Source organism: Chaetodon trifascialis, chromosome 8 (assembly GCF_039877785.1).
Source record: "Chaetodon trifascialis isolate fChaTrf1 chromosome 8, fChaTrf1.hap1, whole genome shotgun sequence".
Taxonomy (NCBI): Eukaryota; Metazoa; Chordata; class Actinopteri; order Chaetodontiformes; family Chaetodontidae; genus Chaetodon; species Chaetodon trifascialis.
In genome coordinates this window covers 4,507,225-4,529,589 of record NC_092063.1, presented here as the reverse complement: position 1 = coordinate 4,529,589, position 22,365 = coordinate 4,507,225, and the positions used below count along the sequence as shown (strand labels likewise).

The following is a 22,365-nucleotide window of genomic DNA, read 5'->3' as shown; positions in this document are numbered from 1 at the left end:
CAGATTCTGCACTTGTTTTTGTAAGAAGAACTTTCTTTAACCAAAGACCTACTTCAGTGAACTTGATCTCCTTCTGGTTGACCACTCGGGCAGGGGTGCCACTGCCTCTGCGGTACACAAGCCTGCGTCCATTTCCGACCAGTATCACATCCGGCTTCTCCACAACTTCAGTCAGACCGCGGGCCAGCGTGTACCGCACTTTGTACTTCAAGGATCCTCCATAGGAGTCAATCTAAGAGGAGATTAAATGGGTTTTCATGCTTAAGTGTGATGATGGATTAAGTAAAATACGGTCTGAAAATAATTTTATCCTTTACCTTGTTGCCCAGGAACTGGCGAGGCAAAGTCCAGAAGGAGTCCAGGTTGAGGAAACGGCGCGACAGGTCGACGAGCTGGAACTCTTCCATCTCAGGGTTAATGAGGATCTGAGTGGAGGAGAGAGGAGGAGTGCCTGGCCTGGAGGGGTAGGTGACGTTCACTCCTGGAAATAATAACAGATACAATCAGGCTGACTTGTGCTCTAAATGTTAGGACACCACAAACTTTTGAAGGGGTTACAGTCGACAGCGAATTAGCTCTGTTAGCTCTCTTGCGGTTTCATAAGGATGGATGGCTTCAGTACCTTTGAAGTCTTCCTCATCAGTGAATCTGAGGCTGATGCGGTTGCGGTAGCGACCGGTGCTCTTGCAGTTCTTGGTGATTCCAGCACAGAAGCAGGACACACAGCGGCCATCCACACTGAAGTGCCCATCAGGACAGTTGCCTGCAAACGACACTGGACTTACATCGGCAGTTTTTTGTAATGTTTCTGGTGGGGACCACACAGTGGAAGTGAGGGCATCAGTACCTGGATTTGGATTCGATGTGAGAGTCAGCACTCCGTCAGGGATACCAAACACCAACCCTTTAGCGTTGATGGCCTCACAGGTGTACGCCCCCTGATCTGCTTCCTTCACATCACGAATGGTCAGAGTGCCGCGGCCGTTCTCGCTGGTCATGGAGATCCTGTGAACACAGAATGATCACTTTTACAGCAATTATCTTGGTGGAGAGTCTACGTCAGCTATGGCATGGACTTTAGAATGAACCCTCTGACTCTGACTGTAGAAATATTGTTACACAAAAATCCATAAAATTCAGCTGCTGTTGCTTAACCACGCGCACAGCAGACTACGCCCAGGGTGAACATCCTGAAACAGCAACTTCTGGAGATGGAGCACACCACAAATATCTCAGTAATTAAAATCACAGGTCCAAATACAATTATAGTTGCATGTAAACACTGATCTTACCGGAGTGCTGATAGTTAGACTGTGGTCTAAAAGAACACTCGTCATATGCCAGGTAAGTGTGAGTGCAGAGAAGACAAATTCATAGCCATTCATTCATGGTCTGCTGCTGATCAATTAAGCAAGACTGGCTTTCACCAGATGCAGATGTTTAATTGGAGACAGCTTGCCCGAGCAGTGCAACATATGTTTTTCCAAAAGCAGCGTCAACAAAAATCAATTTCTGACATTCAGAGCATATCAGTTCCAAATAAATTCAAAATCAATTGCACAGCATTTTCCACGAACCCTGAATAACCTGTAATGTTGTCAACATGACTTAGCGTAGTTTGCAAGTTAGTCTTAATTATAGTACAAATAATAAAAAGTCAGCAGGGAGGAGGATTTCTCATCAAACCCACCTGCCGCTGACAGGAATGTGTCCCCAGTTGAGTCTCCAGGTGATGATGGGTGTTGGCACTCCGACAGCCTGACAGGTGAACGTCACTGTCGCCCCCCGCGCTGCCTGAATGGACTCTTCTGGCGGGCTTGTCACAGAGGGAGGGGCTGTGAAGTGTCCAGAGGATGAGAACTGTTTAAACCACATAATAAATGCACATGTACAAAAAGCCCGGCATGTGACTGGAATTTGGCGAACCAGTGAGGCTCATAAATGCCTGAAAGCCAGAGGAAGCGTAATTCTCTGCTATGGACAGACAATTCCCTTTCAGTTCTCAGGAATAGATGGTTCACAAAAAGCTCTGTGTCTCCGTCAACACGTGTGTGAAAAGAGTCTGGTTCACAGCAAATTAGTCACAGCGTACAAAGGAACTCGAAGAGTGACTATTGAGGAGGGTCAAAGAAGCATAGAGAGGGTGCAAGAAGTAGGAAAAAAAGAGAAATGTGCACGAGAGGGAGGGAAAGATTGCAGGAGCAGAGAGCTGTAGACAGCTGCTGGTGTGAGACTTACTGCAGCCGTACTCATCAGAGCGGTCAGGGCAGTCTGGCTCTTCATCACACTGGTAACTTGCCGGGATGCAGGTGCGATCGCCCAGGCATTCAAACTGCTCAGGAGCACATCTGTCACCAGGACCCTTGGTGGCTGTAGAATTCAGCACAGGTTTTCATCACTCTCAAACAGCAGCAACCGTTAAAGGTCGAGAGTTAGGTGAAAAGACTGACACCACTCTCATATCTGTACATTAAATATGAGGTCCATTAGCGAAGCTTAGCATAAAGACTGGAAGCAGGGTCAAAAGGCTACTCTGGCTTTGTCCAAGGGAAATAAAATCCACCTAACAGCACTTCTGAACTCACTAATTAGCACGTCATATGCTACTTGACAAGTTGTGGTTTTATGGGGGCTCTGTGCAAGAGCTACTTCTTGGCCGGAAGCAGCTGTTTCCTCCTGCTTCCAGTTTTTATGCTAAGCTAGGATAACGGTCTCCTGGCAATTCCAGTTCAAATGTAATAGGTATGAGAGTGGTATTGATCTCCTCGTGTGGCTCTCAGCAAGAAAGCAAATAGGTTTATTTCTCAAAATGTTGAGGAGGACTCGGGAGAGGAACTGAGACTTACGGCAGTCTGTTTCATCTGAGTTATCCTCACAGTCGTTGTCTCCATCACAACGCCAAAGCTTGAGGGCGCAGCGGCCATTTTTGCACTTGAACTCGTTGGGTTCACAGGGAGATGGAGTACCTGTGAGGAGATAGTTTGAGCGTACGCTGTTGTCTCAGAGCGCACACATGCACAGGGCTGCAGGGCTCACTTACCACATCTGAACTCGTCGCTTCCGTCCGAGCAGTCCCTCTCTCCGTCACAGATGTAGTCTCGTGGGATACACTCTCCGCTCTGGCATGTGGCTTGATCCGCTCTGCAGGGTCCAGTTGGGCTGGGGGGCCGCGGGGGCTTCTTGACGGTGGCGGTTGTGGTGGGAGGCGGCGTGAAGACTGGAGGAGCTGGTCATTTTATGGTGAGAACAAATCTCTGATTAAACTTGTGCAAAGCGGTTACTTTGAGCTGTTACAGTAAGTGAACGCATCTCACATCCAGCCATTAGTCCATGCTACAGCCAGCCGTGTTACAACTAGCTGGCCAAGCTGAAGCCACTCACCACAATTGGTCTCATCACTCATGTCTCTGCAGTCTGGTCTGTTGTCACACAGGTATTCCATCAGGATACATGTCCCATCACCACACCTGTGCTCATCTGGCATGCAGGGTCTGATGCCAGGGGTTACTAAGAGAGGGGGGGGGGGGGGTGTTGAAGGATCAAAGACATGCAAGCCAAGGCTACTGTACGGCTAACACACTACACCACACTACTGTCATATCACAGCACTAATAAAACAAAGTGAGGTGAGAAACTAGTGTCCTGGGCCCTCAGGCATCAGGTTACTACAGCCAGTGTAACTCAGGCATGTTGGACAGACTGTCATTGAGGTGGGCTTTCAGATACTCGAGGATATTCTCACATTTTTGCAAATACTTGTTTTGCATTAAGTTTTCTGTTGGGCGTGAAATCCACTCTGCGCTCTAACGTAAGATCTAAGTTGACACTGATCGATACATGGATTGACTAGAAAAGACAGACTCGACCAGGCACACACGACTAGACTAGACTGATTAGACATACAGGTAGACATGAGGGACTACACTGGGCAAACTAGACACACAAAGTAGACGAGACAAAAAGACTAGTTTAGACAGACAAAAAGACTATATAGACAGACTAGACAGGATACACAAACTCAACAGACTAGCCTAGACTAGAGAGAATAGGTTAGACACAGACTGAACTAGACTGACTAGACTAGATAAACTAGACACAAAGACTATACAGACAGACTAGGTGGACACACAAACTAAACAGACTGGACAGAATAGGTTAGACAGGCTAAACTTGACCGACTAGACAAGATAAACTAGACACCCAGAGTAGATAGACTGACTAAACTAGTCACACAGATTAGCTTGGACACACGCTGGACAAAAAAGAAACAAAGACAAATTGGACAGACACACAAACTAGACTAAAGAGTCGGGAGAAAACTAGACAGACTAAAGTAGATGGACTAGATAAACTAGGCCTACAGACCAGACTAGACTCATGGACTAGGACAGAAAAAAGACTATATTAGGCAGACGACATGAGCCACAGACGAGACAGACTGGATACAAAGACTACAAAGTTAAACTAGACAGACTGAAGATAAAGTTAGCATTAGCTTGTCCTCCCCTGCTGTATCAGCTGCCATGCCGGTGTACAGTTGGTGGTATTTGCGTAGATCAGAGGCTGATTGAGGTCGCAGTGAACAACAGCATTCCTAATCAAACTCATGCCATGCAAAGGTCCTTCTCAGTCACTGTCTGCTGTTGGACTTTAGGGACCATACTCAGAAGTCTACTTGTGCTTCCATGCAGAACATTCGTCAGACCACAGACGTGTACACGTCATAGTAAACGCCAACGTAAAACTCCAACATCATAAGACAGGAAGTGCTCGACTGTTCCTTCTAGAGACACTACAGTCATCCTACAGTTCCTACAGTACAGTCGGCTCAGTCGCCATGCAGCAGACATGGCACAGTACAAACCTGGCACTGCTATAGGCTCCACTGGAGGCAGAGGTTCAGCTAGAAACCAGAGGGACATGTTAAGGACTCTGCCTCCCACTCTGGCAGACTGTAATTTGCTGTAAACATACAGCAAACTGTTTGCTTCACAGAGTCAGTCATGTCATGGCTGTGACATGTAACCGGCGCTCCTCTTTGTTGAGGTCTTACCTTCCCCGAGCCGTCTGAACTGGAAGCCCTGCACTGATGTGACATAGGAAGCAATGGCTCCCTCCTTCACTACGTTGTACAGCACGCTGCGGATCTGTTCGTCATTGCTGTTGTAGTCAGAGCCCACGTCCAACTCCACGAATACGTCCACGCCATCCTCTCTGACCATCTTCCTGCAAGGAGCAAGAAAAGCCTGGTGAGGCTACAGGGTCTGTGAGGCATCACTGCAGATGGTTAAACAGGGAAGCTCTTTGGAGGTAAGGTTTCTCTTTGGATGCTCTTTTGAGAAAGTACTCACTGCTGATGAATTACCGACTGCAAGCCTACACTGTCGGCCTCCAGCAGTTTGGAAAAATGAAAAGAAAAATCACCTGGCCAGAGTGAAACACCCACACTGCAGCAGCAGCAGCAGCAGCAGCAGCAGCAGCAGCAGCAGCAGCAGCACACAGCTGCAGGGCATCTACTTTGGGTGTCACAAGATGTGATTTAAAGGATTTGTGTTCTTACTTAATGAGAACCACGCTGACTGTCTGGACACCTGGAATCCTGTTGTAGTCCGACTCCAGCTGTGGAAGGAAAACCAGACTCTGTTACACTGAAATAAACAAGCCCGGGCTTTATTTTCAGATGTAAGGTCAGACACACTTAAAAAAAGTCATAAATAGCATGCCTGAGCCTTATAAGGTAGCCTTAGCGTACTGTACATGGCTATTATTCGGCAGAGTTTATCCTACGAGAAGAGGACATACCGTGTCCACCACTGCTTCAGAGATCTCATTAAAGGCTGGCGAGAAGATGTCCTCCAGCTCGGGACCATAGACCAGGGAGTCGGTGAAGTTGACGAGAGCTCTGTAATAAACTAGAAACACAGAGACGGGAGTGGAATCGGTCAGCTGAGCCACACAATAACAGAAAACGACCACAGGCTCAGCATTAACGTCCATCTGTTACCGGGTTTAGACATTACAAGCCAGATTCAAGCTGTGAAGTTTATTAAAGACAATGTGATATGGGATGCTGTTTGGGAACGATTTCCCTTAGAAAAGCCTTTGGTTGAATGTTTCTGAAAGTAAAAACTGAAGAGCATGACTGTGGCTTCAATGAGAGCCACATACAAATTATGGCATCTATTTCCATATCTCAATTATGGTTGGGTCTGTGCTAAAACCGACCACTGCAGCGTTGCACCGCACACATACCCGTACAAGAGGCACACGCTGACACAGGCACGCTCTCGCCCACATACTCAAATAAAACTATGAAATTACAGTATCAGGTGCTTGTCTTCCTCTCTGTATTTGTCGCAGACATGGAGACACTCACTCACAAACAGTGGTAGACTGATGCTGATAAAGGCTCTTTGTTGCAAAGGCAGAACCGAGCACACTGTCTGCAACCTAATCAACTCAAACATTCAAATACACAGTAACTCGGATATCAGCCGAGCTAGCAGGGCCACGAGTTTGCACCAGGCGTCCAGATTGAACGCCGATGATATCAGAGAGTTGGAAGGTGAGTGGGAGTTTGAGTCAGCGTCACTACTGTGCCAGCGGCTGCAGAGGAAGAAGAAGACAATCCTCTCTCAGTGACTGTGGAAGGGGGCCTCAGCATTCCCTCCACATGCACCAGGCAGGCAGGCAGGCAGGCAGGCAGGCAGGCAGGCAGGCAGGCAGCGAGGGGGCTGTCTGGTATCAGTGGTCTCCAGAGAGGCTACATTAACTGGTCATTAAACATAAAGGTCAACTAGTGGAACGTATTCCCTCCGTATTAAGACATGAATCATACAGAAGTAGTTGCAACCTTTTGTTTTTTACTTGCTTGGAGTGCCAAGAGAAATCAGGTCATCCCATCAGCACAATCCGGATTTTTTCACTTTCAAAACCTCACAAGCAGCTGGTTAATTTTACATCTACTGTGTCCAGCCTCCCTGCTGAAGTGTCTTTGATAAAGGCCGAGAGCCCAGAAAGTTTCTGCACGATGCCTGACCTTGGCCTCTAATCACTGATGAAATGTAAGGAGGGAAAAAACGACTCCTCGCACTCTTCCATCTTTCCTCGCACTGCGTACAAAACACTCCACCCATCTGCCACATATGTGGGACGGGACAGGACATGCATCATGATGTCATGCTGATTCATTTAAACGCATTGCAGGCAACCAGCGACAGAAACTTCTTGCACATCAGAGCCATTTTCAATTCCACCTCTCAAGTTCAGCATTTCATGGGATCAACTGTTTCCTAAGTTGTGTTGACTTTTGAGCTTTATGATATTTATATCCCAATTTTCATAGAACTATGCCAAAACAACAAATTCAACTTAATGATTTTCCACATTTCAAACATTGTCAAATTCTATATATAACTACCTGTATAAAACATCTTTATGAGCTATATGAGTAACTCATTATCAACAAAAATGTCAGCTGTATTATTATGATTCCAATGTCACAGGCTTGGCCCGTGAAACTTAAAATAGCCCAGGCCCGCAGGGTGCCCCGTTCTCACACTCCTGCCAGCACTTTGTTAGGACAGGCCTGCCAGCCTCTGATTTCAGACTGGCAGTGTGAGTTTAGGGGGGGAAGTCAATATTTGTACTGTTTCTTGCAGTCAGATGCAACTTGCCATGCCAAAAGCAAAGAGTCGTGTTCTAAGGCGGCATCTGCTGAGCCTCTAGTTGCAAACGAGCATGCCCAAATATGTGCAAAACAATAAATCTGCACACACGTACGCACACACACAGCGTGCAGAGAAAACACCAACGCTCTTTGTATGTATCATTTCCTCCCTTTTCCCTTCTCCTTTGATTAAATATCACTAGACATATGGACACTGACAGCAGACATTTATCATGCTTACCAGGAGCTACTTAATTAAAAGTTAAAGATTTTGTGCCTCACACTCAGGTTGTGTGTTCTCTGCGTTAAAGGCCTGTGTGGGAACTTGCTGCCTTATGCTCGGCTGCCTGAGCTTTGGCTGGTAAACGCTGTCCTCTTTAAACACTAAATTCCCTTTCCTTACCCACAGCATTGGCACAACAAGACATCCCATTCCTGGTGAGGAAAGGCCTCATTTATGACAAAGTAAACTCAGTGCTGCCTATGAAAACATGCAGTGAGGTGAACGTGTAACGACAGAACTGCAGGCTTTAGCGCAGCCTGGCAGGGTGCCTGAGTGCTTGCTTCGCAGACTGTTACTGTCAGACTTTTAGGATTGATTGTTAGGCCTGAATGTGGAGCCAGAAGACCAGCAACATCAAAGTTAGTCATCAAAGTGCCTTAACTGACCTGCATATAATCTAATCACTTGAGTGGGTACTCGCCGCCAGGTCAACAGCAGCCCGTAGCCCCAACTTGCTCTGAGCTCGCCGCTTTGACGTTATAGGCTGGCGAGTGCGTGACCGTCGCCGGCGGAGATCCTTTGATTAGAGCGCCGGGTTGTGCCCCGCTGCTAACGAGCGGCTCCTTTACTCCAAGACCCATTCTCCTGTGCATCACTCACTGTTTCCAGCGGGGGGGAAATCCCCCCGTCAAGCACCGCTACCATCAACAGTGATGAAACTGTCATGCAGACATGACGGGTGGGAAGGAAAAAAAAAGGGCATTCCACACTCTTAATTCACAAACTTATTTAGCTGTTAAAGCTGTTCAGCAGAACTGTGGCAGCTTTGTGCATCGGGCCCCCTCTGAACACATAGAGGCCTATGCAGAAGACAAAGACGTGATTGAGCCCAGCCTGGCCTTTAAAGCCAAGCCGCATTGGGTTTGACCTTCAACCCCCAAGGCAGCGCCCACGGCATCGGCCCAGCACCAGCCGAGCCATTTAGAGAGGGACTGAGGGTGAGCCAGAATCTATAAGAACGAGGCCCAAACTACATTGACTCAGCTATCCCATCAAAAATCTTTAATAATACATGTTTTTCCTTCTTTCCTCTCTCTCGCTTATCTCAGTCTCTTTCTTACTCTCCCTCTTAGTGTGATATATTCATATGCCAATGCCTCTTTCTCAGCTTATGTTGTGTAGACAGGACCCCTGCTTCTTAACCCTTTTGCTGGTGGCCAGCCAAACAGCTCTGTCTCCAAGTCCTCTCATTGCCCTCTGGGGAACTCTTTGGAATAACTTCAGGCTTCACTATTAAGCTTGACCTGTTGTGCTCTCCCACGGCTTGCAATGGAAGCATCAAAAACGACCATTGTTTAGAAAAAAACAGCACTTTTTTAGACTCATGCTGCAGTAATCCTTTCAAACAGATGGTTCATATCATTGGGACCATCTGCATGAGGCTGAAATTGCAAAAAGCACTTTTCAAATTAAATTGTGGAGACATTTTTGCAAGTGTTGGCTGTGCACAAACATGAACACCGTGTGTGATTCCAACACATCTCTATGAAGATGTTTTCAGCTGGAAATGCAAGTGTTGTCACTCGAGTGTGATGAATGAGGGTATTACTGGACGGAACAACCCCATCATTTTCCGCTGGCATCAGAAAACACTGGGAGACGCCTGCAAGACACTTGGAAAAACAGACGCGCTGGACTCAAACACTGCATGCCCAAGCTGAGACTTCCTTGGAATGTTATCTGAGAGTGTGTTTGGAAATGAGAGTGCATAACTGAGGAGAGCAGGTGACAGGAGAGTGTGCCAAAGACAAGAGAGGAGAGAAACCGCAGCTTAAAATAAGAAAGAAGCACTTGAGGACTTACTGTAGTCCGGTTCGACTGGGCTCTGAATGTTCCCCAGATGTGATGAGTCCAACCAGTGTGCTATGGCAGGCAATGAGGGGCGAGGAGCAAGGGGCAAGAGACAGGGGGGAAGAGACGTGACGCAGAGGTCGACGGGGCACAAACAGGAGCCAAAGGCCAAGGATCAAACAAGAAAAGCGACACAAGGACGAGGGAGAATGACCAAGTTAGCCAGGCAGGTGCAGAGAGGTTAAAGTTTCAGGAAAGTTAGAAAGGAAATGATTGGAAGCGAGGAGAGAAAATAGAAAGTGACAATCAGAAAGAGAATCGCCAAAAAGGCTCGTCACAGAAACATGAAATCAGGAAACTGAGGTGTTAAAATGTGCAGTGAATAGAGCATATCTCTTCAAATGTGTGGAAAAATATCAGAGAAATCGACAATAAGAACAATCAAGACAGAAATGTTGATATCAGATCTGTTTCAGCATTTTCAACCGTCCCACTAATCATCTCCATCCACAGGCTGCGGACAGTCATGCTCCATGGATCCTGCGGGTTTTTGTTTGCTAATGAGTCCAAGCAGCGTCTGTCTGGAAACAAACGAGGAAGTCTGCTTGCATGGCAGCGTCAAGGAAAAGGACAGAGGGCAGCTCTTTAGAAACGACTCCTCTTCGGTCCAGAGGATATCCTCCGAACCAAACGCGCCACTCTTCACGTTTCTTCACATCCACCCTGGGGCTTTGCAGCGCCGCAGGGAGGAGCTGCTTCCTGTTTTCCCTCCTAAATGGAAAGAACTGAGCACCATTATAACCATCTTTTTTTTTTTTAACCAAAAGTTGAGCCCTCTGCACTGGCACGGGCAACAGTGACCATGTTCTGTTTTGTGGTGACTCATTCATTCTTCCACTGCTTTGGATGCACTTACACCGTGGGACATGCTATGAAATGTCAACTGAGGAGGCCTCTCGGTGGGTTTTATAAGGGGGAACTTGTGCAAAGGTTGATTTTATAACAAAATCTGTTCATGGTCTGACAAGAAAAAGGGGATTATGCTATCATATGTACATTTTTTAGTCTTTATTAACACTATCACTGTACTGACAAGACAGATTGTCATACTCTGATCCAGATTCTGTATGAGTCCACTCCATAAACCTCTGCAGACAGCAGCAAACAACAGGTCCTTCATGGTCAAGCGAAGCGAGCGTGCTAGATCCAGCTGTTTTACAGCTGCACATACAAAAAACATTAGTGTAGCTGTGGCATGTCTTTTAGAGGAGAGAAAATTCAGAAAAAGCTGATGGCTGCATGCTGCGACGGTCAGGTGAAGAGCAGGTAAACTAAGTTACAGAACTGAACACTGAAAACTGGGCAAAACGACTTAAAGTCAGCGAATCCAGCCAGGAAACGGTTGCCAGAAAACCTGCCCTACCCAAACCATCTGAGGTCTCCCCCAAGAATACTGACCCAGTCCAATCAAAGCTGACTTCAAAGGCTGCAGATATGTTGTGATCCTTGTCAGAATGGGAGTGAGGGTCAGTCCCAGAGAAGGAGCTTCATTATGAGCACTGATGGAAACAAAGAAGCAGTGACTCGCCCAAGAAAGCACATGCACTGAATGTATTATCCTTCAGAACAGTTTCACAAATCCCGGGAGAGGCATTATTTGATATGGAGGCTCTCTTGTGTTTAAGCAGGAAACCACTGACCAAGTCAAATAAACTCTCACGTCTGGGAAAAACTACGGGACAACTGAAAACCCTGCCAATGAGCACAACTTGTAATTCAGAAATTGTTTTATAACACAACAAGCCCTTTTCTTTTTCTCCAATTTAAGGTACTCCTTTCTGTTGCAGCATAGATTATCGTGAAGGTCATGAAAATAAACAGACGTATCGGTTACAAGCCTGTCCTTGACACCGGCATGAGGAAAAAGTGATCATTCAAGCAGCCACGCGAGCTCTGCTTCGACGAAACTCCCAACATCTCTTTCCTAAAGAGGAGCGGCACAAGCCAGTTCTCCAAGGCAACACATTTGTTTTTGGTACAACAGAGTGCAGCATCGTGGGGCTCGGAGTCGGTGACTAAGACCAATCAGCAGTAGTCTTTCAGAGCAATGCCCACCTGGAGCCCATTGTACACAGTCGCACTGATAATTATCTGTTTGCAAATGGGGGCTTTAATCAGTGCCTAACAAAACCCTTAAATATTTAGTCTTTGTGTTTCGTCCGCCTCGTCCACCAAAGGGAGTAAGTCATCTGATTCTGACGTGAGGCAAGTTTCTCCTGTACTCTAGGGTCAGTGTGTGACCACCTTGAGGGCCCCCAGCAGTGCAACAACAAAGACTTCACCAAAATAACTGCAGCTGCCAGCACTCGTCCCCCCAAGAGTCTGCAACACACACACACAAACACACACACACACACAGAGGCAGCGCCACTGAAACACACAAACTGCCCATGAAAAAGGCAGAGATGCTGAGTGGGTGGCCCGGCCACAGTCTGTCCACTGCCCAGGCCAAGCTGACGGACAGGCTACATTACCCTGATGTATTGTCCACTTATGCTGCAACATCTGTTCTCCTCTCGAGGCAGAAGTCTATGAACTTGGATCGTGTTTTTTCAGGAGGCACCCACCATCAATCGATGTGATCAACCCAGCTGAGGCTACGACCTGTCTGCGAGCCGGCCTTCACACCAGTCCCGGTGGATCAAGGACAGTCTGACCCTCCAGCTGAAGACTTAACACAGAGCACAACTCTCTGCTCGTCCTTCCCTCGAATCAGCTGAGAAACTCCACGTTTCATCCAAAATCAACATGTCACAGAGCGCTGAGCAAATCACTATTTATTTGACAAGAAACACAATTAATGTTCTTTTCTCTGCTACATATGGTCACAATTTAAACATTTAGCCTCGCTTGGGTTCTGACCAAACACACAATGTTTAATGCTTAAATGATTTATGTCCATTGTGAAGCAGCCGTTCGCTTGGCCGGCAGACTCGTGTTGAAGGCTGAGATGTATCACCATTTCTTTGAGGTTTGCTTGCATTGACAAATCTTTCCTGAGCCTGCAAAGGGTGCTGCATCACTGCTGTCATGTTTGAAAAGTGTCATAAACTCCTTAATGCAATTAAATCTTACGAACATCAAACCGTGCTGCAACCCTGGCTGGCCTTCAAGGCGGGTGCTGTGGCACCGTCTTTGGGAACCTCTAGTCTAGAGATATGAATTCTCAAGCTTTTCATCCAGAATTAGCGCTGGGAAGAATTTAACCCCAGCAGACCCTCACCAGGCAACCATCAACGTCCTTACTAAGCGGACATGCTAACCTTTGTTTCTTTGGTTTCTAAACAAAGTGGCTAATATCCTTGGTGTAATGGGAATGTCTGTGATGGAGCCCGTGGAACAAGGAAAGGCTCTCACAGATGGGATAAGCTGGATTTTGTCTCCCAGAAATCTCTTCAGGGATCTGAGGTCAAGACGAGAGGTTAGGAGGAGGACATGGGACGCAACTTTCATATCTCTAGAGAAGATTGGTGACTATGATAAGTGGAGACGAAGAACAACAATGGACAAAAGAGGTTTAAAATAGCCTCTCGACAATAGTTTAGGCTCCAGATGTTTTTTCACGGCTTCAGTGGACGAGGCGGAGACATCAGGAAATGGGAATTCCTTAACCATCGGCAAATTGTAACACAACAGGATGCAAGGCATAATGGGACAACTGTGCCACCTACGTCTCGCACTTTAAAAGCAGTGGAGGGGGAAGGAAGGCAGAGGCTTGGGTGAACAGTCTGGACAGCCAACAGGACAGAGTCACTCAGAAAAGTACTCAGCATTCAGCACAGGAAACCGAATTTCCTTCCCATTGCTGTCGTGCTCAGATCTATATATGGAAATTGCCTGCCTTCTCCAATCATAGCACCATGATCATACTGTGCAGAATGCAAATGTCTAGCCACCTTTGAGGTAAGACAATTTATAAAAGAAAGCACTTCATAATCTTTAATTGCCACATTAAAGCAACACTGACCTTTATGTGGTTACGAAAGCCGGGAAGTTTATGGAAACAGAAGCGGTAAACCAAAGTAATGGGGAATTTTGTAGGCACAAAATGCGAGCACAGTAACAGAAAATATTTTCCCTGCGCTGTCAACAAAGCACAAACTGGCTTTGTTCTATGAGCTTCAAATTCTTCTCGTACATTTGCATCTGCCAACCTGACTGTGACCTGAGGGTCCCGCACTTCAAAACACCCTCATGTTTGCTGCAGGAGGTTGAAATAAAACCTTCAACGACTGAAATGATGTGCAAAGTTTGTGTTTACAAGAAAGAGAAATTCACTTCTTAACAGCCATGCCTCAATCGATCAGTCTTCGTCAAAATCAGCTAAGTATTGTCTTTATTAGCGCGCTGACTCAACCCTCAGTTAAACCTCATCACATGCTGTCAACAGCACGCGCATGTCAACTGTGTTAAAAGCTCCCCTGGCTCCTTTAACTACCAAAATTCAGCGAGGCCTCACAGCACTGCTATTTCTGTGAGCGAGGCACATGATGCTATGAGCAGCGGCTCTGATGTCAGCTCGCAGTGCTGCTACCAAAACAATTATTCTGCCATGACGCAATCATCTCCGCGAACTCGAGCGCCGGCGTCTGGCACCGAAGACAAAATAAGGAGCAGCAGCTATTACCAGACCTTTGTCTTTAATAAGAAGGGAAATGATCTGACCTGTCAGGATACTGACATTTATCTGCTTGGTAAATCGATTTCCTGTGTGGGGGGGATATGTATGATATTTGAGACTGGCCCAAAATTGCTTAAACACAGAAAAAACTCTGAAAATACATAAACTAGAGACATGAACCAAATGGAAATAGGAGCTTGTTGGACATGTCTTCAGGTGAGAAGCTGGACTGACAGTTGTTCGTTAAGCTTTGTAGCTACTGTACATGATGGAACTATGGCGGCTAACGAGATACCACATGGGGACTGCTGGTCAGCAAGGGCTACTTGTGTTTTCTCTGACAAGTCTCTGATGCCTGTGGTGACTATTGACAGTGAACACATCATTAACCAGCAGTGTTCGCCTTGTCATTAGCACATGCCTCGCAAAGCCATCTGAACTGCAGACCTTCAGCTTGACACAGAGTGAATGACAGGATGTAAACGTGGCGTCTTCACAGCCATCAGCGGGGTGAAACCTGATGCTGGACTATAAATCAAAACACATGCTGTAGCTCTCTAGTCACCTTCTGTGTTCACCTACAATGGTTGGTAACCAACTGTTTGCATGACAATTAATCGTCAAATAAAACAGACAGCCCGACCAGTTGATATTCTTCTGGCGTCCTCGGTGGCTGAGGCCAAGTAGCATGCAGACGTATGCAGTGAAAAAGTCAATTGACAGTAACTCTTAGTTGTTTTGCTGTCTGCAATAAAAAGAGATCTACGGACGGCAAAAAAAAGGGCAAATGGACCAAGACCAGAAGCCTAACAAGCAGCCGCAAACCACAGGCATGATTAAAGAGTTAGACCCTTTGTGCAGAGTTTAATACGTTATTTAAATTTTTTCTCCCTGGTACCGTGTGATGTGATATAGTGAGATGCCTGCATATAAATGCTTTTCAAGTCTACAAAAAATAGAGGGGGGGTGACATTAGTGAGCGGGACCGCAAAACAGAAGTGCTCCGCCGTAGCTTTTATTGTTCATCGGGCTTTCATGTATCTTATTGTGCTGCCACCTCTGCCGCTGTTTTAAAAGATGAAAGAGGAGAGGAGATGTTTATGTCTCAAAGACAAAGCTGAAGCCCTGTGTTATGACCACCAGACTCTGGCGAGGAGGGAGGGGAGGGTGCAGCAGGATGTGAAGGCATCATCATTCAGGCACACACAGAAATCTCACACACACACACACACACACACACTGCAAGCAGCCACTGAAGTCAGAGTCACAGATGGGGGAGCTTTAGAGGGCTGAGTGATCTACCACACATAAACAAAATCTGTCACAGAGGATTGTTAGATTCACTGGATTTTCTCGCCCCTTACTTGTGCTCTCAGAGACCGGCGGCCATGGTGTGCTTCCATCATCCTCTCCACTGGGCAGATCTTTGGAAACAGAAACAGAAGTTCAGGGATACGGTGAGTGTGCAGGTTCAAGGCCAGAAAGAAGCACACGCCTAGTCGCACTTAGATAACAAGTAGAACATAAAATCTGCAGGAGGGCAAGATAAGTGTTGATATGTAGGGTGAAATCATCTAAATAAGGATCTTATTACATGTCTCTGAGCATCACTCCATCATTTCACATTTTGGGATGGGTTAACAATGTCAGGGAGGCATTACGAAAAACATCTCCCATGAATTAAGGGCAGCTGTTGCTGTGGTTTGTGGTTTTCCAGCTTGCATCAAGCCCACCTCCTGAGGCCTCATCAGCAGCGAAGTCCTCGTCGTCGTCCAGTAAGCTCTGGGACGCCTTGACATCTTTCTCCGCCTCCAAGTCTTCTGGCAGAGGTACCTCTCCCCACACCTTGGAGGCCTGAGTCACCTGCAGCAAACACAGAGAGATTTATAGGGGTTGAAGTCTCCCTGAAGAAAGGTTACACCCAGTGCTATACATGGACCCTGGAAGGGTGGAGGGAAAACACAAGCCGAGACGGGAAGTGGGGCATTGTGATGTGTTTACTTTCACCATTTATTATCTCTTACAGTTGTTCTAAAGAGCTTGCATGCAAATAAGAGTTCATGACACGAGTGTGGACAGAGCTCATTCAGGGCTTCAAGTGTTTTCACTGCACAAATGTCCAAAGGAATAACATTCTGCTATTGTGTGTATTCCTAATCTTCATGGTGGAAGTTGGCAACAGTTATTCACAGCTGACTGCAGTGACCCACATATGAATGCACACAAGATCAAGCAAACAATCACATGCACACTCGGCAAACCTCTGAAAGTCAGAGACAAGCTGAGATCAGAATGACTGGATGACACAAATCTCTTTAAGTATGCTTTAAACTCCCCTCTGGGTGAAAAAAAAAACATCCAGCATACCACAACTAGACCTTTACGAGCGGCTCGTCGCCCTGGAATTAGGAAGGAGTCGATCACGGAAACATTATGTCACCAGCAGCAGCCGTAAAAACACCTGAAGTAAACGCAGCACCTCAGAGGACGAGTTGCTTCAAATTCCGTGATCATCGTGTCATTCAGCGCGTTATGAATGGAACAACAGCAGGGGTGGAACTGAAGGATGGGGGTGAAAATGAAAACGCTGTGCCTAGCCCCGGGCCACGGTAAGGTTACTTTCCTGACAGCTTAAAACTCGCAGCTTCCACAGCAGCCGTGCTGGAAATCACACCTCTTCTTTTTCTGGTATCAACGGAAATACATCTGTAACAAAGCACTGAAAACTGTCAGCTGCAGTAAGCTGACATGGGATGCGATCCTCTAATCTTTGATCTGACATTTCCTGAATTAAATCAAAGTTTTAGACTGTTACTAATGTTAAAGGAACTCTTTCTAAATGAAACAACTGTACAGCCGCGTTAACGGTGATGTGAAGCTTTGAGATAAATGCTAACGTCAGCATGCTAACACGCTCACAGTGTTGCACGGACAATGTTTGCCATCTTAGTTTAGCGTGCTAGAATGCTAACTTTTACTAATTACAGGGCTTAAAGCTAGGAACATTTCTGTTGAGAAGTGTTCAGGGCAGTGATGCCCGGGTCGCAGTTATATCTGCTGCTGTCCACCTGATCAATGTCCAGGTGGGACGATTGACGTGTAGCTACATGCAGATTTCAACCACGATCTGCCACATGAAGCCTAGCGACCAGAGTGGCCAATAATAGTCTGAGTTGAACAGAGGGGCTGCCTTCTTTTATTCCGGTGTGGAGATTGAACCAATCACAGCACAGTTTGCAGGTGACTGACGCTTTTTAGAGTTAGTTATTTAGAGCTCCAGCACCTCAAATCAAGGATTTGAGTGATAATGGTGATATTATGCACAATATCAAGTGATAAATATAGTAAGTGGCCTCAGCATAAAGATATGTAGCCAAAATATAGTTACAAATACCTTAAATATGAATATAGATGGCCAAAATTTTGACTTTGACTGAATTTTCATGAATATAAATCTATGAGGATAAATATCTAGCAAATTGCCTTTCTTTGGAGACCGTCTTAATATACCATTAGAGAAAACATGAAAGTATTCAGTTTCTGTGGTATTGTTATCAGTTTTTATTGAACTTGGACAAGGGTAAGGCTTCATGCTGTGGTCCCATTGTGTTCTCCAGCTAATAAGTTGCAGATAAAGCCATCTAAAAATATTCAGGTGGAAAAAAAACTTCTTCTTCAGTGTTCAAACTTCTACTGCTGAATGCTAGCAGCACTTACAGTGACTCTGACTGCTGGGGATAAAACAGTGTTACTCTCAAAAGAGAGCGTAACCAATGCATGCTCTCCAAATGATTCAAGAGCAGCTATCTGTTTAGGTTGGGTATGCCTTGGACAAACATTTCAGGCTAATTTTCACTGGACTAGTAAGGACCTAGAGAGCTGTAGGTGATGAACCAGATGGACGATGGCTAGTAAAAAAAAGAACATTTAAATGATATTCTCCTCCGCACACATCAGAGTATAATGCAGAACATTGTTTTCCACATTTCCTTTTAACTCAAGCGTACAGAGAGCTACCCTCAGTGTGGAGTAATGATGGATGAATATCCTGGAGGATTATATGAGGCCAGATTTCTATCACAACGTTATCCAATGGCGACCCTTGACAAAACCACTCAAAGCCACATGAAAAGACAGAACTGCCTCTTCTCTGCACCTGACAGACACATACACACCCTCAATAAAGAGACACAAAGCTTAGCCAGCCACTCTCATATCTGATCATCTTGATAAAGTTCACTGTGCCAGCCCGACTGCAGCACAGTGTGGGTTTGTTATCTCTGCTCTCACCATCTCAGCATCCAGACTGCCCAGACTCCGGCTATAAGTTTAGATACGACTCTGGCAGGATGCCACCCCTGGCATTTCCAGTTGGCATGGCCCGCCAGTTCGTATTTCCACCCAACTCTGTCATGGTAGTTTTCCCATTTAAATGGTTCCAGCTAATAAATAACTAGATCTATCCCCCAAATCCTCTCTCCCCCGACTGAACACCCTTACAACAACAATCCCGGGCCATTTTCAAAAGGAAACTGCTGACTAACCAAATTCTTTTCAGTGGTGCCGACCAGCCAACCATTGGTGTGATCATCTCCTGCTTCCCACTCCCTTGGGATGGGGTATCATCTGGACGTGCTGGATGCCATCTGGCCTAAAACCACCACAAACTTATAGAGTGGCCTTTGATGGATGGGTCCATCCTGGCACCTGATCTTAAAGCTAACATGTTAAGCTGCGCTTGTTCGAGAACGTCGATTCCGCCTCATCTTAGGGAGAGTTGGGAACTACATATGAGTTTGCTTTCTCAGTGTGCTCCTGCACTCTAGTTCACACAGCTACGACGACCTTTGCTCCCAGTCTAGGAGTTGAGACACGTCTGTTGTATTGTATGTGAGTTATCTCTCCCTCGAGACAAAGGTCTTGACCGACTGTAATTCTCTGAACTCCACCCCACCCAGAGGACACCGGCCTCAGGAGCGCTCCTTGCTCTGCTGACTTGTTGCAATTTGCGGTGGGAAACCAAGTATATTCCTGAAAAAAGAAGGCACACACTTGTACATACACATAAATATCACACATGTGACAACACACACATTCCAGGCAAAAGGAATTCCACTGTGTACTTATGAATTAGCCTGCTCACAATGCACAACGTTGGCCTTGCGAGACAATGTAGTAGCAGCAGCTCTAGAAAAAGGGATCAACAGAATAGATGGATAATGAGTGACACTGCTCAGAAGCTTCTGGACGGGCCTTAAGTTTGCCCAGATGTTGTTTAGCAGGACCAAGAAAAACAACTGCATTTTGGTCTGTACATTGTAAGTAAGCAATGGGACAGAAGCACTGCACCCTGCAAAAAGACTGGTCAGACTGATATAAGTGAGCAAAGATCCTTTCAAGAGGCTGCTACTGTCAGCTGTCAGTGAATCTTGCAGCTGGAGACAAGCTGTTGTCGCAGCTTCCAAACAAACGCTGGGTCCTAAACGCGCACATTTATGCAGCAAGCCCACTTGTTTCATTTCACAGTCGCTGGCTATGAACAGCCAGTCATGCTTCTGATATAAGGAACTGATTACAGCCACTAAAAGCCCCTCAATTCTCCTAAGCTTTTATAAAGACCACAAGAACAAATGTCCATTATACATTTTTCTGTTATCTGACTTTGTGGGTACAAGTTAAGCGTTTTATCATGAGATTTTTAGTAGCATAGCATCAACACTGAGATAATGGTGTGGTAACTAATGTGGCATTCACTTCCATATTAACCACCCCGTCTGTACTCTAATACTCCCCAACTGGTGCTTGCTTTAAGAGCAGTTCACAGATCCGTGCTTTAGGCCTTTATAAAATGCAACATTTAGCGTCACTTCTTCAGCCCATTAAAGTTGACTATTTGAATAGATTTCCATGTGTTTTTAGAATGACGTCCCTCCTTTCAGGGTGGTTTCCATTCATTTCTGCATGATAATTAAATCCTTGCATGGTTATTAAGTTTGGTGGGGCACTTCATGTGAGGTAAGGCTAGCCATGTTGATATTTGTGTTATGGTCAATAAATCCCATACATTAGCCTGTATCTCCTCTGTTTTTGCTGGCTTTGGCCTTTTCATGGGCATTGGTGGCACGGTGGAAACACCGTCGCCTCACAGCTAGAAGGTCCCGGTTCGATTCCCGCTGGGGGCGCTGGGGGCATGTCCTCCACTATGCTGGAGTTCGCATGTTCTCCCTATGTTCACCTGGTATCCTCCATAAAAATATACCCCCACTAACCCCCACTAAAAACATGCAAGAAGATCACCCCCTGGGTCCCCGGGCGCCGCTGTCGGCTGGCAGCCCACCGCTCCTGGTCTGCCACAGAGGAAGGACGGATGATGGATGGGTCAAAAGCAGAGAAATAATTTCACAAAGCATTGCATGTGCATGTTTGTGTATGTAGTGTGTGTGATAAATAAAGTACGTTTCTTCTTCTTAATAACAAAATATACTGAATATGGCCAGACTTATCCTTTAAACCCTCACATTAGGAATCTATTTAACCGCATTTGCGTGCGGCTTCAGGAAATCAAGCCCAAAAGACAAGTAATAAGCATGCGTAGGCTTTGAGGGGGAAATGAGGGACAATATCGCTTTGGCAGTTTCTTGCTTTTCCACTACAAAATTTTTCAGATATTAGAGAATCTCAAAATACCAAAACTTTTCAAAACTTTTCAACTTCCCAAACAGGTGTTTCTAGCATCTGCATTTCCACACGAGTCACAAAGTAACTTTGATGAAACATAAAAGTGACTGAATGTGTCCTGTGATAGATTGCCTGTTGCCTGAGCAGCAGTACTCTGAGCACGCATGATCAGCGGGTGATGGAAAACAACAGAATGGTCCTTTAGATGCACAGCTATAAAAATGAAAGCGCACAGACGCACACGCACTAACATGTGGCAGTACATGCAAACACGCACACCCACACTCTCGTGTGCGCATGCACCAACAGATAGACATTATCATACACCCACACGCCTGCATTCCCATCCTGGTTACATCTCTGTGACAGCCGAAGCCTGTCAAAAGCAGTGTGAGAAGAATTCTTCTGGGCACTCGCTTCGCCCACTCTGCTAATAAACCAAGTGGTGCAGCTGCAGGACGATCTGTGAGAAACATCTGAAAGGCACAGCCAATGTGTTAGAGAAAATTAGAAGCTGGACTGAGCTCACACCAGACCAGAGTCTCATAGGAATGATGCTCTCGTGAAAATATGTAATGCTGTTTTCTGATGGCGGCAGCAAAGGTTTAGCATTTAAAGCATCTCCTGAGCTCACACGACTTATCTGGTTTTGTCCCCGCCAGAGCGTGTGATAGGCAAACATAGAAAGATGAAAGCTGAAAAAGGCAGCACACCGTATTGCTCATTCCAATCAATGGATTCAAACACCGAGTGGTGACCTTTCAAGCAAAGCAGCAGAAAAACCTTCACAAGATGAATTCCCAGCCTCCTTGAACCTCAATCCCTCCCTAACCACCCTCTGCTCTCTTTTACTCACTCCCTCTTAAAGACTAACAATATCTGCTCAGAACTGGCAGTATGTACTAAACAGGAATGGAATGTAAACTGTAGAGTATTAAGTGGATGAAAGCTTGACACATTCGCTTTAGGTAGAGTTGAAGGAACCCAGCAAGCACTACCAGGCACTAACGAGGACTGAGCTGCAGAACCGCAGCACTCCCTTTCCTTGACCCACTGTTATCTGCGGAGTGGGTGCAGGAGTATAATTGTGGTTGTATTAAATCAAGTCCATTTCAGCACCTTCGTAATGCAGAAATAAATTATGTGTGTACACGTACACACACAGATTTGGATACCCAAAGGCAGGATAGAGGTGTAAGAAGTCATCTGTCATTTCTGAGAGAATAACAGTTCTGATACCACAACATGATTTACAGTACAGCT

At 46.0% G+C, this 22,365-nt stretch overlaps 1 protein-coding gene across 1 annotated transcript in view; it reads right to left on the bottom strand.

The window, feature by feature from the left end:
- The window catches only part of hspg2 (heparan sulfate proteoglycan 2), a 93,326-nt gene that overhangs the window by 47,143 nt on the left and 23,818 nt on the right, over positions 1–22,365 (bottom strand). Inside the window, exons 2-15 of the mRNA XM_070968145.1 lie at positions 16,158–16,287; positions 15,789–15,848; positions 5,803–5,912; positions 5,561–5,619; positions 5,054–5,226; positions 3,382–3,507; positions 3,041–3,226; positions 2,847–2,966; positions 2,239–2,370; positions 1,691–1,835; positions 848–1,005; positions 623–763; positions 318–481; positions 53–232 (exon numbers count right to left, since the gene is read on the bottom strand). Of these exons, the coding sequence (XP_070824246.1) occupies positions 53–232; positions 318–481; positions 623–763; positions 848–1,005; positions 1,691–1,835; positions 2,239–2,370; positions 2,847–2,966; positions 3,041–3,226; positions 3,382–3,507; positions 5,054–5,226; positions 5,561–5,619; positions 5,803–5,912; positions 15,789–15,848; positions 16,158–16,287 (1,884 nt within the window). The remainder of the gene's footprint in view (positions 1–52; positions 233–317; positions 482–622; positions 764–847; positions 1,006–1,690; positions 1,836–2,238; positions 2,371–2,846; positions 2,967–3,040; positions 3,227–3,381; positions 3,508–5,053; positions 5,227–5,560; positions 5,620–5,802; positions 5,913–15,788; positions 15,849–16,157; positions 16,288–22,365) is intronic.